The sequence below is a fragment of the Astyanax mexicanus genome, chromosome 4 (assembly GCF_023375975.1).
Source record: "Astyanax mexicanus isolate ESR-SI-001 chromosome 4, AstMex3_surface, whole genome shotgun sequence".
Taxonomy (NCBI): Eukaryota; Metazoa; Chordata; class Actinopteri; order Characiformes; family Acestrorhamphidae; genus Astyanax; species Astyanax mexicanus.
In genome coordinates this window covers 9,572,069-9,585,453 of record NC_064411.1, presented here as the reverse complement: position 1 = coordinate 9,585,453, position 13,385 = coordinate 9,572,069, and the positions used below count along the sequence as shown (strand labels likewise).

The 13,385-nt window shown below is 37.9% G+C and overlaps 6 protein-coding genes across 9 annotated transcripts in view; 3 read left to right on the top strand and 3 right to left on the bottom strand.

The window, feature by feature from the left end:
* LOC111188756 (zinc finger protein 665-like) overlaps window positions 1-13,385 on the top strand; it is a 427,711-nt gene that overhangs the window by 241,597 nt on the left and 172,729 nt on the right. The window lies entirely within an intron of this gene.
* Window positions 1-13,385, bottom strand: part of LOC111188587 (NACHT, LRR and PYD domains-containing protein 14-like) — a 252,123-nt gene that overhangs the window by 99,855 nt on the left and 138,883 nt on the right. The window lies entirely within an intron of this gene.
* LOC111197522 (zinc finger protein 271-like) overlaps window positions 1-13,385 on the top strand; it is a 205,030-nt gene that overhangs the window by 109,037 nt on the left and 82,608 nt on the right. The gene's annotated exons all lie outside the window — the stretch shown is intronic.
* LOC125801554 (zinc finger protein 850-like) overlaps window positions 1-13,385 on the bottom strand; it is a 40,568-nt gene that overhangs the window by 4,627 nt on the left and 22,556 nt on the right. The gene's annotated exons all lie outside the window — the stretch shown is intronic.
* Window positions 1-13,385, bottom strand: part of LOC111190406 (zinc finger protein 484-like) — a 263,398-nt gene that overhangs the window by 227,507 nt on the left and 22,506 nt on the right. Inside the window, exon 1 of one of the 2 annotated variants that reach the window (XM_049477626.1) lies at window positions 1,753-1,781. The exons of the other annotated variant lie outside the window; for it this stretch is intronic. The gene's annotated coding sequence lies outside the window, so the exon portion shown is untranslated. Of the gene's footprint in view, window positions 1-1,752; window positions 1,782-13,385 lie in introns of those variants that run through there. 2 annotated transcript variants of the gene reach the window in all.
* LOC111190859 (uncharacterized) lies at window positions 5,677-9,579 on the top strand. Its single transcript, XM_049477649.1, has 6 exons — window positions 5,677-6,051; window positions 7,597-7,751; window positions 7,881-7,974; window positions 8,078-8,636; window positions 8,727-8,901; window positions 9,033-9,579. Exons 2-6 carry the CDS (start codon window positions 7,627-7,629, stop codon window positions 9,268-9,270), a joined length of 1,191 nt encoding a protein of 396 aa, XP_049333606.1. The 5' UTR covers window positions 5,677-6,051; window positions 7,597-7,626; the 3' UTR covers window positions 9,271-9,579.

Here is a 13,385-nt window from a genome sequence, read left to right as displayed (position 1 = left end):
TACTAAATTAATATAGCAGACACGGTGGCATATCACAGCATCGGGTCGAAGCCCAAATTCATCTGCAAAGTCAGAGAGCAGCAGAAGTTCTACACCAGCAGATTCAGAGCAGCAGCTCCAAGACCTGCTGCAGTTTTACAGCAGCTAACATTACCCACAACTGCATCAAATCAAACCAAATTTTACTAAAGCATTAGCTCACTTCAACTAATAAATTATTCCACCTTAAATATTATTACTTCTTGTTAGTTACCCTGGAAATGTAACTACACTAAGTAAATAAAAAGAACTGTAGATTTCAATAGGAACGTGACTATATTAACTTATACTGTGTATTTCAGCATTTTTTTTGAGCCTGGTATTGAAATGTTATATATGCTTGAGAGAGAGTGAACTCTCGACCCAAATCTTTCCTTTTTTTTATGTTCTAGAAATTAGATAATATTACTTTTTTCCAGACAAGGGACCGAAAGACATAAATGCTTAGGTTTTACAGATTGAGTTGGTCGAAGACGAGGCAGAGAGCACAGGATAAGATTGGCTAACGTTCTCTCTCACAAGCAAACCCGGGTTCTTGTTAATTATTTTATTATAATGAATGTTATTTTATACAATATACAGTATTAGTGGAGACTTATTTTATACATCTACAAACATTCAGCTCGACACATTTTATTAAATTTTACATTAAATGACACATTTTAATTCGTTTAATCATAAAAGATGTTTGTATCTTTAAAATAAAATATAAAAAGAAACGCAAATGGATGGATGTCAGACAATGCAGCGTCTACTCATGTCTGAAATGTCCACATTCTCACCTAGGAAGAAGTGCAGAAAAGTTTGTATTTAAATTAAAAGAATAAAATATTTACTGGCTTGGTGAAGGTATTCGCAGTTGTGTTTAGCTGTGATGTCTTTAGCTACCGGTTAAAAACTTTGGTAACATTAGCCAGCTGGGTTAAGAAAAGCACTGGGAACATTGGCTAGCTAGATAACATTAGATACTTTGGTCCCCTATTCTGGGCCAGTTCTGTCTATTAAACAGTTCTCTTTTTCTCTTTGCCAGTCATGTTAAAGAAACACATCAGCTCCCACTGTAGATAAACACTTAAACACTATTCTCACACAAACAAAATCACATCATAAAACATTTTACTATTGCTTTTTAATGTCTGCATAATAAGCTGTGTGGTGCTTTTTATGTACCACGAACGATGCAGAAAAATATTGATAACAAGCAACTGGATAGAGGGGTATATTAATTTTGAAGGTAAGTTAAGGTTCTAGCCACCTTTAGCTAATCTAGCCAATGCTATCTAGATAACTAAGCTAAGCTAGCAGGCAATTCCAAACAATAAAATACTATTAGCAGCCTGAATGTCTTAAACACATTAAATGTGTGATGAGTTGTTGTTAAATAGACTAGATGGTAGGATAATGTACAAGCTGTCTGTAATGGTTAATCCTTTCCTTTATAATTAACTTTAGCTGTTAGGTGTGGTATTGGTAACAACACTGGGTCATTTTACAAGCTAATGTTGCTAATGCTCCTGCCTTAATGCTGGAAAAATCTGTAAATCTGAGTTTACTGTAAATAAACAGAAGCACTTTACACACCCAAATAAACAGTTTTCAGGGGAGAAATCTGTGTAGATTAACATCCAGCGCTCACTTACATTTGAGAGAGAGAGAGAGAGAGAGAGAGAGAGAGAGAGAGAGAGAGAGAGAGAGAGAGAGACTTCTCCATACCTTCTGTAGTTCAGCTGATCCTGCTCTTACTCCGGCGCTCCAGCTACAGACCCCGGAAGCTCAGCCTCATCCGGGTTATGTAGAGCCCCGCCCCCTCTCCCGCTATATCACATTATACCCCATCACCGCTAGAGGGAGCCCGCGAGGGAGTCCTCAATGCATGGAGCTGAATGGAGCTAAACAGCTAAAAATCTCATTTAAAACACTGTAGAACTACTTCTCTGGGTTTTTCCTTTAATTTTACAAAGTAGAACAAAGTATTTCACTAAAAAAGAAAAGAAAACGTACTTCTATATTTCCATTTTCTAAAACTAATGTTTTTTATTCAGTAAAGTCACTAGCATTACTGCTACTGATACTGGAGTTACACACAGAGCTCATTTAAAAGGATTAAAACTGTTGTTTAAACGCTTTAATAATTATCTCTGCGGTGCTGAAACAGCTGATGTTATTCTGTGTTGAGAAAATGAGTACAATTTTCAGTAAGAAAAAATGAGTTACAAATGGAACAATTAAGCTAAATAATAGTTCATAAATGTTTAATACTTTTTACACATTTGTATATATTTCAGAGAGTCTGGTTTCTCTGGTGGTTTGAGAAACTAGTAGCAGATTCTGTAATGGATACTCCTTGCTCCTTTTTATAAAATATGTTAAATGACTTCCTGTAAGATTAGAGCGTTTCCTTGTATATTTTCTCTGTAATTTTACAGTACAACTGTACTACAATACATGTTTTTCTTGTTAGTAAACACTCCGAAAATGTAACAAAATCTATAAAATACTGCATTTACATAGCAGTGTAATTATGTTATGTTAGAATTATTCAAGAAATATACAGCAGGAAAATGTCCAATTACATCACTTATAAAATAAAAGAAAGTAATTTTACTGTAACTTAAATCTTAATTTCTCAATAAGCAGATTTATTCTATAAATGTGTATTACAAGAGAGAATAATTTTACAGTCTTTTATAGCTTGACATGCAGTGACTGAATAACTTACTGATCCATGCAGTCCCCAAGAAGATGCAGATATAAACAGCACAATCTTTTCAGAAAGCTCTTTATTAAGCTTTTTTTTAGTAAGTAAAAAAAATGTCACCATACATACATTCATAGCTATTTAAAACCAAGGGAACATCATAAAAATGACTTGGTTTTAAAACCAGTACACACATAAAATCAAGACTAATGCCATCACATTTCCTTTTAAAACGTGATTTCCCCTTCCCCATGTATTCCTTTAAGCTCCATTGAAAAATAAAATAAATAAAGCAATGTAAAATAAAATACATGATAAACATATCTTTTAACAACACACATTTACTTTGATAAAAAACATAATTTCTTAAAATGACCATAGGTTATGTATTTTATTTTTTTACAACATTGTTGTTGTTTTGTGTGTGTATTTGCGTGTTTTATGGAAATAAAAGATGGCTCAATCTGGACCTGAAAGAAAACATCTTGGTGGACTAAAATCAGAACACAACAATAAAAGCAATAATAAAATTACATCTTTTATAATTACATTTTTTCCTTCCATCATCAACTGTCTTAGTGCCCAAAACCCCAAACGTTGCCTAACTTTCCCTATCGTCTCAGTCCAGTTACCCCGCCCACCACCCTCTCTGTCAAATTTTACGCCTAAAATCTTTATATCAGTTTCTTTAAAACCGAAATCCATGTCAGTCTGTATGTTCCTCCCCGGTCCAAAGAGCTGAGCCTCGGACTCGAGTCCCTTCCAAATCAGTCAGTCATATCCAATGCCCTTTGCACTGCTGTCATGTCAGAACATAAAAGCATAATGTCATCAATAAAAAGCGAACAAGTCGCCGTCAGTCTGCCTGGCAAGTCTAGTCCTTTAATCCATTTATCCTTTCTCTAGATCTGCACCAGCGGCTCTCTACATGCCACGTACAGAAGTGGAGATAAAGAACACCCTTGGCGGATGCCAGAGCGTACACTGATCGCTTTTCTGAGGTGCCCATTTACACAAATTTTGCTGCTGATATCACTGTATAGCAGCCCCACCCACTGGGAACCCCCTATTTTGCAGTACCTGAAACAGGTACTCGTGCGAGACCCAATCGAAAGCTTTTGTAAAGTTTAAATTTAGAACTATCAGCCGAACGTTTCTGTCTCTCGCAAAACATATGGTGTCTCGGACCAACACTAGGCTGTCTGTGATCCTCCTTCTGGCTACGGAGCATGCTTGATCTGGGTGAATCACCTCCTCTAAAACCATCGACATTCGTCTAGATAAAATCTTGCTAAAAAGTTTACAATCAAACTTTAAAAGCCTGATAGGTCTCCAATCCTTCAAGTCTGTCTTTTCTCCCTTTTTGTATAGTAAGGTAACTATCCCTCATCTGAAGCTGTCTGGGAGTCGGTCCAATTATGCAAATTCATTAAAAAGAGTCAGTATGTCAGTAGCTAAAATGTCCCAAAAGATAAAATAAAATTCCTCAGGGAGTTCATCCTTTCCCAGGCACTTTTCCTTTTTTTAAAACCTTTAAGAAATTTTAATGGGTCAACTCCTGTAAAATCCACTATTAAAACTTCCTGACTATTTATTGTTTAATCTACAATTTAAAAAAACTAAGATTTCTTAGTTCTAATGGATCTTTGTGTCGAATAACGTGTTGAAGTGACTCAAGCAACCAGAGGTGTTTGTCTTAAATTTCTAAACAGAACCAGATATAATCTGGCCCAAATACTCTCAACATCAGTAACTTCTTACTTAACTGTGACCAAAAAAAATAAATAAAATTGGCTAATATTTTGTAGTAGAATGAGAATGCTTGCTGAACTAATTTTGGAAAAGTTTAAAAAATATTCACCATCCTATATACAAATCAATTCTTAAATAAATCATTTTTATTTTACAGTTTAGTTAAAACTGATATTTGCATATGAAGTTTCAAATGCTTTTACAAGTGTAAAGTACCCTTCTATACAGAAATCAGGATGGTCCATTGTGATGTCAGAGAGTGATTTTACAGGGAGGAGCTGTGAATGATCTCAATTTATGGAAAGCTTTTAGAATACATAAATAGAAAGACTTTAAACAAGGTGAGCAACAAACAAGATCTGCTGCAGTACGATCTCCTTTTCAAGAACCTGCAGGACATCAAGAAGGTAAATGCAAAGAAAATATAACCATAAACACCTATGAGAACTCCCTAACTAAAGGTCTTAGACAGTCATAAAATGTGTTATTTATTCCGCCCTAATTAAACTAATAGTAGTTTGAATAACATGACTTACCCTGTTAGGTTGTTCAGGTCGACTAGGTGGACCAAATGATGAAATTCTTTCTAACGTAACTCTAATGGTTAGGTAGTTAGGGAATATATTCACATATATGTCTTTGTTCACCAAAGTGATTTGTTGCAAATCACTTGCATCCTAGCACTTGTGCGACCCTAAAACGCTATTTCTGTTATTTAATAGACGTTGTGCTAGCCATATCATATGATGCCACATAAACATTAAATTCAGAAAACACATTCAGAAAAATCTGTATTAAATTTCTTTATTTTTATGACTATGTACACTGTAGATTCTCACTGAAGGCATCAAAACTATAAATGAACACGTGGAGTTATGTTCTTAAGAAAAAAAAGTTGAAATTACTGAAAACATGTTTTATATTCTAGTTCTTAAATGGGTCACAAAGACACTGATAAAGTGGATAAATGGAGAATGCAAATTATATAAATTGTAATTATATATATATTTTTAGTATTAAAAAATAGTCAAGACAAAAACTCTTCCAAATAAAAAGTTTTAATTTATTTCACAAAAGAAATTAAATTGGCGCTAAAAAGCGGCCAATCAGACTTCTTTAGAGAGTTCAGCGCGCTGAAAGTGGCCAATCAGCATTCTCAGAGGGTCCAACGCACAAAATAGCAGCCAATTATATTCCTCTAAGAGACGGAGGCGGGTCATGTTTTGGAAAGTGGGCGTTAACTCTGGTTGTGTTAACTCAGAAAAACTTCTCTGAGACGGAGATGGAGAGAGAGCTTCTGAACAGACTGTTTCAGCTCGTAATATTAAGAACACTAACACTAGAAATCTCCAGAACTCAGCGTTTTTAATCAGAAACAATCAGTAAAGAGCTGAGTGCCGCTGCTGAACCTGTGGATCTACCGTGTGGAGTAAGGGAGGAAAGTTCTCTGACTGTGAGCTGCCCAAACGCTCCTGTTTAGCCCTGGGGAACCTGAAGGTGGACGGAGAACTCTGCTTCAAACTGCGTCTAAAATATGGTGTAAGAACACCGGGAGAGATTCGGTGAGTGTTAAAACACAGAAAAGTGTGTTTTTAGACTGAAATAGCCAAGAGTAAATAGAGCTGTAAAATAGCGCTAATTAGCCTAGCGGCTAACGTCACTCACTATGCTAAGCTAATGCCATTGAGTGCATTACAAACAACTAAGCTAATACTGCTAAATAAGCTGTGGGAGAAGCTGTATTAATGTGTATGAACAACTGTGAGGAAAATAGCACTTATTAAACTGTATTCAGAGTATTTCGGTATTGTTTTTGTAATAATGCTGCTGAATGTAAAGCTATTGCTAAGCCACAGACATGTGAATGTAATTGTGTGAACAATAGAGATGATATGAGTTACTCAGACACTGTTTTCATGTAACTTAAACAGGTAAGTTTTTTTTCTTGATTATTGAGTGGACTGAACTTTTGATATAACAGAACATGAGAAGTAAAATTTATTTTATTTGAAGATTTGAGATCTGTGAAAAGAAGGGAAAAGTTTATTGGTTACTGACGTATTTATTTTGACATTGGATTTATTGATTGTTATTGTTCTTTTGTAAAAGTTAAATGTGTGTTTTTGGTTTAATTGATCTAAATATTTAATCTGAAGGATTCTTAAATAGGTAATACATTTCTAACTCTAAAACTAGACTCATAAAATAAGTGTAATAATGAAAGGGAATCTAGAAAAGAAGAAAGAATTAGTAAGTTATTAAAATTACTGTAAATAGTCTATAATTAATAGTAATAGTTAATACTTACCAAGCTTAAATAAATAAATCTGGGGAAAAAAAGAAATGGGTGTTTAGGTTTGATTGATACTTTCACTGAAAGGTTAAAGTTGGAACTGAAAGTGAATATTTACCTGTGGTTTGGTCATTCAGATTTTTTTTTTTTCTGGGGAAAATTGTACTTTGTGATTACTGCATTTTTTAAATAACATTTAATACATTTTATAACTTGCCACATCCCTTGTTTCATTTATTTCATGTACTTTGCTCCCAGAGCGAACCTAACTGGTCCATTATTATGGTCCATATTGTTAATTTGTGTAACCTTAGTGTACATGTGTCACGCGTTCCTGTCTAAAGTGCTACACACACTCTTTGCATTCTTTCAATGAGCTTCAAGATGTGGTCACCTGAAATGGTTTTCCAACAGTCTTGAAGGAGTTCCCAGAGGTGTTTAGCACTTGTTACTCATTTGCCTTCACTCTGTGGTCCAGCTCGCCCCAAACCATCTGATTGGGTTCAGGTCCGATGACTGTGGAGGCCAGGTCATTTTTTGTACAAAACTCCACATGTGTTCATTCATAGTTTTGATGCTTTCAGTGAGGGTCAACAATGTAAATAGAAAATAAAGAAAACTCATTGAATGAGAAGGTGTGTCCAAACTTTTGGCCTGTACTGTATATATAAAAAATATTGTTACTGCGCAAAAGCGAACGTGACATCAGAGAGCAGAAGGAGGTTTAGTGAGGCACAGCTAATGGCTCAACTGTGCCCTGTTATTCCTTAAAAACGAGAATTAGCTTATAACGCTTAATCCACCTTCTTTCCAGAAATCGGCACATTTTTGGTTAGAGGACACAATGAGGCACCAGCAGTGCCCTATTTGCCACGTCACATACTCGAATCTTCCTAAGCATCTGACGGGATTCCACAACGTGGCGAATCCCAAAGAGAAGGCCCTGCTCCTGAGCCTCTCCAGCGGACGGTAATTACTACTTATAAAACATAACAGAATAGCAACTTTTATACTTAATACTCGACTACTTGTAAAAATGTTATTTATACATATTTTTATACGGAATTGCATAAACTAAAATATATTATTAATATTTAGCGTAAAGGGGTTGTTTCGATGTGAAGAGCCTCAATGCGGGAAAACGGTTAAAAGGCTCGACAGGCATTACGCAGAATGCCACTTTGATAAAACGGTATGTGAAACAAATTGTTCGCTTTTTATTTCAAGATTTTTGTAATACGTTAGTAATGATACTTATAAGCTAATGTCTTGTTATGTGTCTACATGTTTTATAGCCCGATGAAGCTAAGAGCATCATCACAAGGTGCAAAAAACAATACATCCTGGAGCAGCTGGGAAAACTGAGGGCAACCCATCCCCAGGTGCTGATGGTCAGCGTGCTGGATTTGGGCGGCAGGCAGACCACCCAGGATGACCGATGGACCCAACCACCCCCCGACGCACCAGCAGCGGCGGACCCAGCCTGCAGCCAGGGACCTCGGCGGACTTCCAGTCCGAAATCGGAAGTCCTGTGGAGGTCCATAGACATCCCACCCGACACTGAAACACCTGAAATGTCCACAGATGTCAAACCAGAGCCAGCGCCGGCAGAGACCACCCAGGACCTCACACCCAACTGCTCAAACACAGACTGCCAGCGGCTTCTGAGAGAAAATCAGGAGCTCAAGGCACGTCTGGGTTTGGGGAAGGGAGAATGCCCCAGGCAGGACTGCCAGCATAAAAGCCAGGAGCTCTCCAGGCTGGCGCAGCTCTACATGGCAAGCCCCCAGAAGAAGCTCCGAAATAAATTTTCCAGAAAGGATGATTTTGAAACAGAGCATGCCCCAAAATATGGTACGTGCATCTATTATCATTTTTCATATTAAAGGCAAAAATGTTTTCCAATTTTAACTATTTTATTCATGTAAAAATTATGTTTTACAGAACAAGTCCTACAAGACTTTTTTGTCTTCTGTGTCGGGGTCAATCCTTCAAGCAAAGTGAAAGACAACGGCAAAACCTGCCGGAGCCACGTCCGCAGGTTTCTTTTGTTTGCAGGAGAGGGCAAGCTCCTGAAGGGGGACTTTTCCTTTTTAGCCAACTCAACGAAGATTGCAGAGTAAGTATTAAAAATTATACTTATCTTTAATTAGCGTAAGTTATACTTACCATTAATTTGTTATCCAACTGTGGAGTTAAATTAACTGTTTGTTTGGGTTTGTATTTTGTTCTATGTTCTATTGTTTACAGGTGGGTGGAGGTTCTGAAAACAGACCGAATGAAACCCACGACCATAAGAATTAATCTAGTAAACATCCACAAGTTCTTCAAATTCCTAAACAACCTGCCTGCAACCCAAACAAAACTCAGCGTGAGGGACTTCCAAAGGATCCATGCACAGATAAAGGCGCGCCTGAAGGATCTACAGAAGGACGTCACTGTACATAGCGGAGGAAGGCAGTTGAGACAAAGGACACAAACTCATTAAGTTATCTAAAATACTTCTCTGTATTAAAGGTCCGTTACTTGCAAGATCTGGCCGTTAGCGCCTGGTCGTCAAGACCAGCCGATTGTTAGTCAAACTGTATGTGTAAGAAAGAAATGAACTCCTTGTGAGTGAAAGTCGTTCCCAGAGATCTGTTTTAATAAAGTGTTAATTAGGGCTGGACCCGAATATTCGGGTATTCGGATATTCGTTCGTTGAGTAGGTATTCGGTTTTTAATTTTGGTATTCGGATATTCGTTTTTTTTCTCCTTTCCAGAGTTCCACCTCACTCTAACCACTTCTGTTTTCGCGGGTCCCGTCAGAATATCTTGCGCGCGGGACAGAACTGAACTGTTATTGGCTGGAGCGGGAGTTTAATCCAGACGATGCGGGAGCAAATTAATAAATAGTTAAGAAAACTGTAATAATTGTAAAAAAAAAAAAAAAACCTAAAGAAAACTCTCAACGCGCAGGATGGACCGACACACACACGCACACACCGATGGTGTTTGGACTGGGGTAAGGAAGGGACCGCACTATTCAGCGCTGCTGTTTTAATAAACATATAAGTAAATTTGAAGCATTAAATGTAGTTTATTTAATTTATATTAGGAACGTGGGGCGGGAGCGGCAGAAATGTGTATGTGGCGGGCGGGCGGGCGCGGGATTAAAAGAAGCAATTTTTTTGCGGAGCGGTAACGAGACAGAAACGCAGCGTGGAAGAGTGGGTTTAAAAATCAGTCTCGCGCAGACCTCTATTATACATGATAAAAAAAATGCAGGCTCTTCGAAACTGATTTATATAATAAAACGTAAGGGGTAATGTGGCAACAGTAGGGGCTAAATCGGTTACAAAAGCCTGGCCTACAAAAATGATGTCTGAACGAATTTCCTCTTATCTAATATAATTTAACATGGTTTAAATATATAAAATAATTTCTAAACAAACGAAATATTTAATATGGAGCTTATAGCCCAAGTGCAAAAATACAAAATCAGTAATACGGCTATGCCCTGCACAATGCTTAAACCGAAATAGACCAAGTACAATAACGTCATTAACAATGACTTTCCTCTACTCTAATATAATTTAACATGGTTTAAAAATATAAAATAATTTCTAAACAAACGAAATATTTAATATTGAGCTTATAGCCCAAGTGCAAAAATACAAAATCAGTAATATGCCCTGCACAATCCTTTAACCGAAATAGACCAAGTACAGTTTACAACGACTGTCCTCTAATATAATTAACAATGTTTAAGAATATAAAATACTTCCTGAACAAACTTTTTTGTTTGTTTGTTTTTTTAAGCAAATAGCCTAAGTGTGAAAACACAAACAGCAATTTACTGGGCTGGCTTGCGCAGCGGAGAAACCGTGCAGCAGCCTCCTAGCCTGCTTACACAGCGGATAAGCCGCGTGTGGGGCAGCAGAAATTCCGGGATGAAAACACAAAGAAATCTGGGCTAAAAACACAGAAAAAATATGGGGTGAAAACACAAAAATATGGGGGATAAAAACACCAAAAATCCGGGGTGAATATGTCTCGTCGGTTAGAGCAAATTGAACATTTTTCAGTGGATTAAAGGGGCCGTGATTTGCTTTTTTTTATTTTAATTTTTTTACCTCTTTTTTTAAAAACGAATATTCGAATATTCGCTTCGAATCAGTGCCGAATATCCGGAGCTCAAAAAACGCTATTCGGGCCAGCCCTAGTGTTAATTGCTGAAGATGAAGTATCCTGTCTCTCTATAACTTATCTCTATTTCAGGATTCCATCAAAGCAGTTCGTTTTGAGTATGTTTATTAAAGTTAGAGGGTGTTTGCTTTGTTTCAGTGATTTAGGTCAGTGGTAATTGGTTATGTTTTGGATTTTAGCTGTTTTTTGGGAGGGAAAGGGTGAATATTGGCGATTTCCGTGTGTTTAGATGATAGTTAGAACTGTATTTAAATATTTTTTAGCCAATGAGGGTGAAAAGAACGTACAGGGTCGAGGGAAGCGGTAGTAACGTCCAGGTCGGACAATGCTGCGATGACAACTAAGTAATCTGATTACATTTAAGTAATTTTTCACCTTCATTCCTAATTTTTTTAATTTTAAGTTTTTTTTTATTACTTTTTTTGCCCCGTGTGTGGGAAGACATATCCGGCAGCACAGTCCAACCCAGCCCGCCCCGGGGTCACAGTCACAGCCAAGCCCAGTGTCCTAGAGCTTAGATTGGGCCCAAAAAATCAGACCCGACCCTGCCTGAGCTCGTGCACGTTCTGCCCGAGCCCGACCCCACCCGACCCATAAAATGTCATTATGAGCCCGAGCCGACCCGTCCCTTAAACTGCCTGTTTTTGAGCAAAATCTGTTCAGAATGATGGTAATTAACAATGAAACACAGGAGCATAAACCTAGTATTTAATAAAAATGTTTTTTTAAGAACAGCTGGCTTGTGCGGCCAGAGCTGTGTGATTTATAACATTTTAACTGGGGCACCTTTCTTTAAACAGTTTAACTTGTAAATTACGGGGTAATAATAGTTTTGAACAATTTACTATAGCCTAATTTTATTTAGTTTTCACTTTCTCTCTTAAAATTCAGTTAGTTTTAAGTTGTATTTGGAGTGGGTTTGCTAGGAATGCTGTGGGAAATCTCTTTGGACACTGTAGCGCTTAGATTCTCTGCCCAAACCCGACCCGAAGCCCGATCCAAACTCGAGTCAGGTTCAGGCAGAGAATCTAAGCTCTACAGTGTCCCAGCCGCAGGAGGAGGGGGAGACCTGCTGTAACCCTCGCTGTGCCCGGGAAATTCTTCAATTGAAAGAGGAACTTCAGGCTGCTCGTGAAGGAAAAAGAAACAGGAAAACGTCTCTACAGTAGTCTTCCATATCCCGCGTTTTTTAATTTTGGTACTGAATGGCCAGGCAGTTGGTGGCTGCAGTGAGTGTTTCTCATTCTCCACACCACCATAAACTGGCTGTTTTCGGCTGTTTGAATAAGCGAAATCTGTTCAGAATAATGTAATGAACACTGCAACACTGAAAGAGTGTTGCAGTTAATAAAAATGTGTAAGAACAGCTAAACACAGCGCTACTCGTCAAACGTGGACAAGTGGAGAAGCTCCCAGATCTGCATGATTATAACATTCTAACTGGTGAATTATTTGAAAGGTTATAATAGTTTTGAGTTCATTATAGTTTAATTTTATTTTATTTTCACCTTTTCTAATCGAATTCAGTTAGTTTTAGTTGGTTTTTAGAGTGAACTCTACAGGTTTCCCCAATTTTCACCAAAATGATCAACTACCATCAACACCACCTGCTCTTAAACTGCTGGAGTGGAAATAGCGCTTATAAATAAATTAACAAACACAAAAACTAAGGGTATTTTCAATTTCAGGTCATTGTAGTTAGTTTTATAAACTCTCAATTCTGTTCCATTAAGTTACTTTTTTCTTTTAATTACTGTTTTTATTAGTTTTAGTAAACGAAAATGTTTTTTTACTTTCAGTTTGTTATTTCATTTGTGTTTTGTTAATGATAATACTTCAATATTTGGTTATATTGTGATTATCATGCCAGAGCTTTATATAAAATAAATATAGCATTAAAAATAGGTGCCTGTGTCACAGACTATTTCCTGGTGCCCGAGGAATGTGGTGGGAAATCTTGGGTCGGGTCGGGTCCGGGCAGATAAACTGTTTTTTTTTCCTCCCAATTTGGTTATCCAATTGACCCACCCCTTTTTGTGCATCCCCATCACCGGTGGCACCTGTGACTCTTGGAGGATGTGGATGAGCAGACGCCTCCTCCGACGTGTGTGAGGTCAGTCAGCCCTTTTTTTTCAGCTGCTGCTGATGAATCATTGCCTGAGCAGCTAGCACGCTCGGAGGAAAGCACAGCGGCTAGGGTCCGATTCATCCGCTCACAGACGCCTCGTGCCGCCCGGCGCCACCTTAAAACGTGATAGGGAGAGAGCGCTATCTACCCACCTGGAGGGAGCAGGGCCAATTTTGCTCCCTCTGAGTGCCGGCAGCTGATGGTAAAGCTGCATGAAAGGGGGTACGAACCTGTGACCTCCCGCTCATAGTGGCAGCGCATTAGACCGCTGGACCACTCGGCGCCCT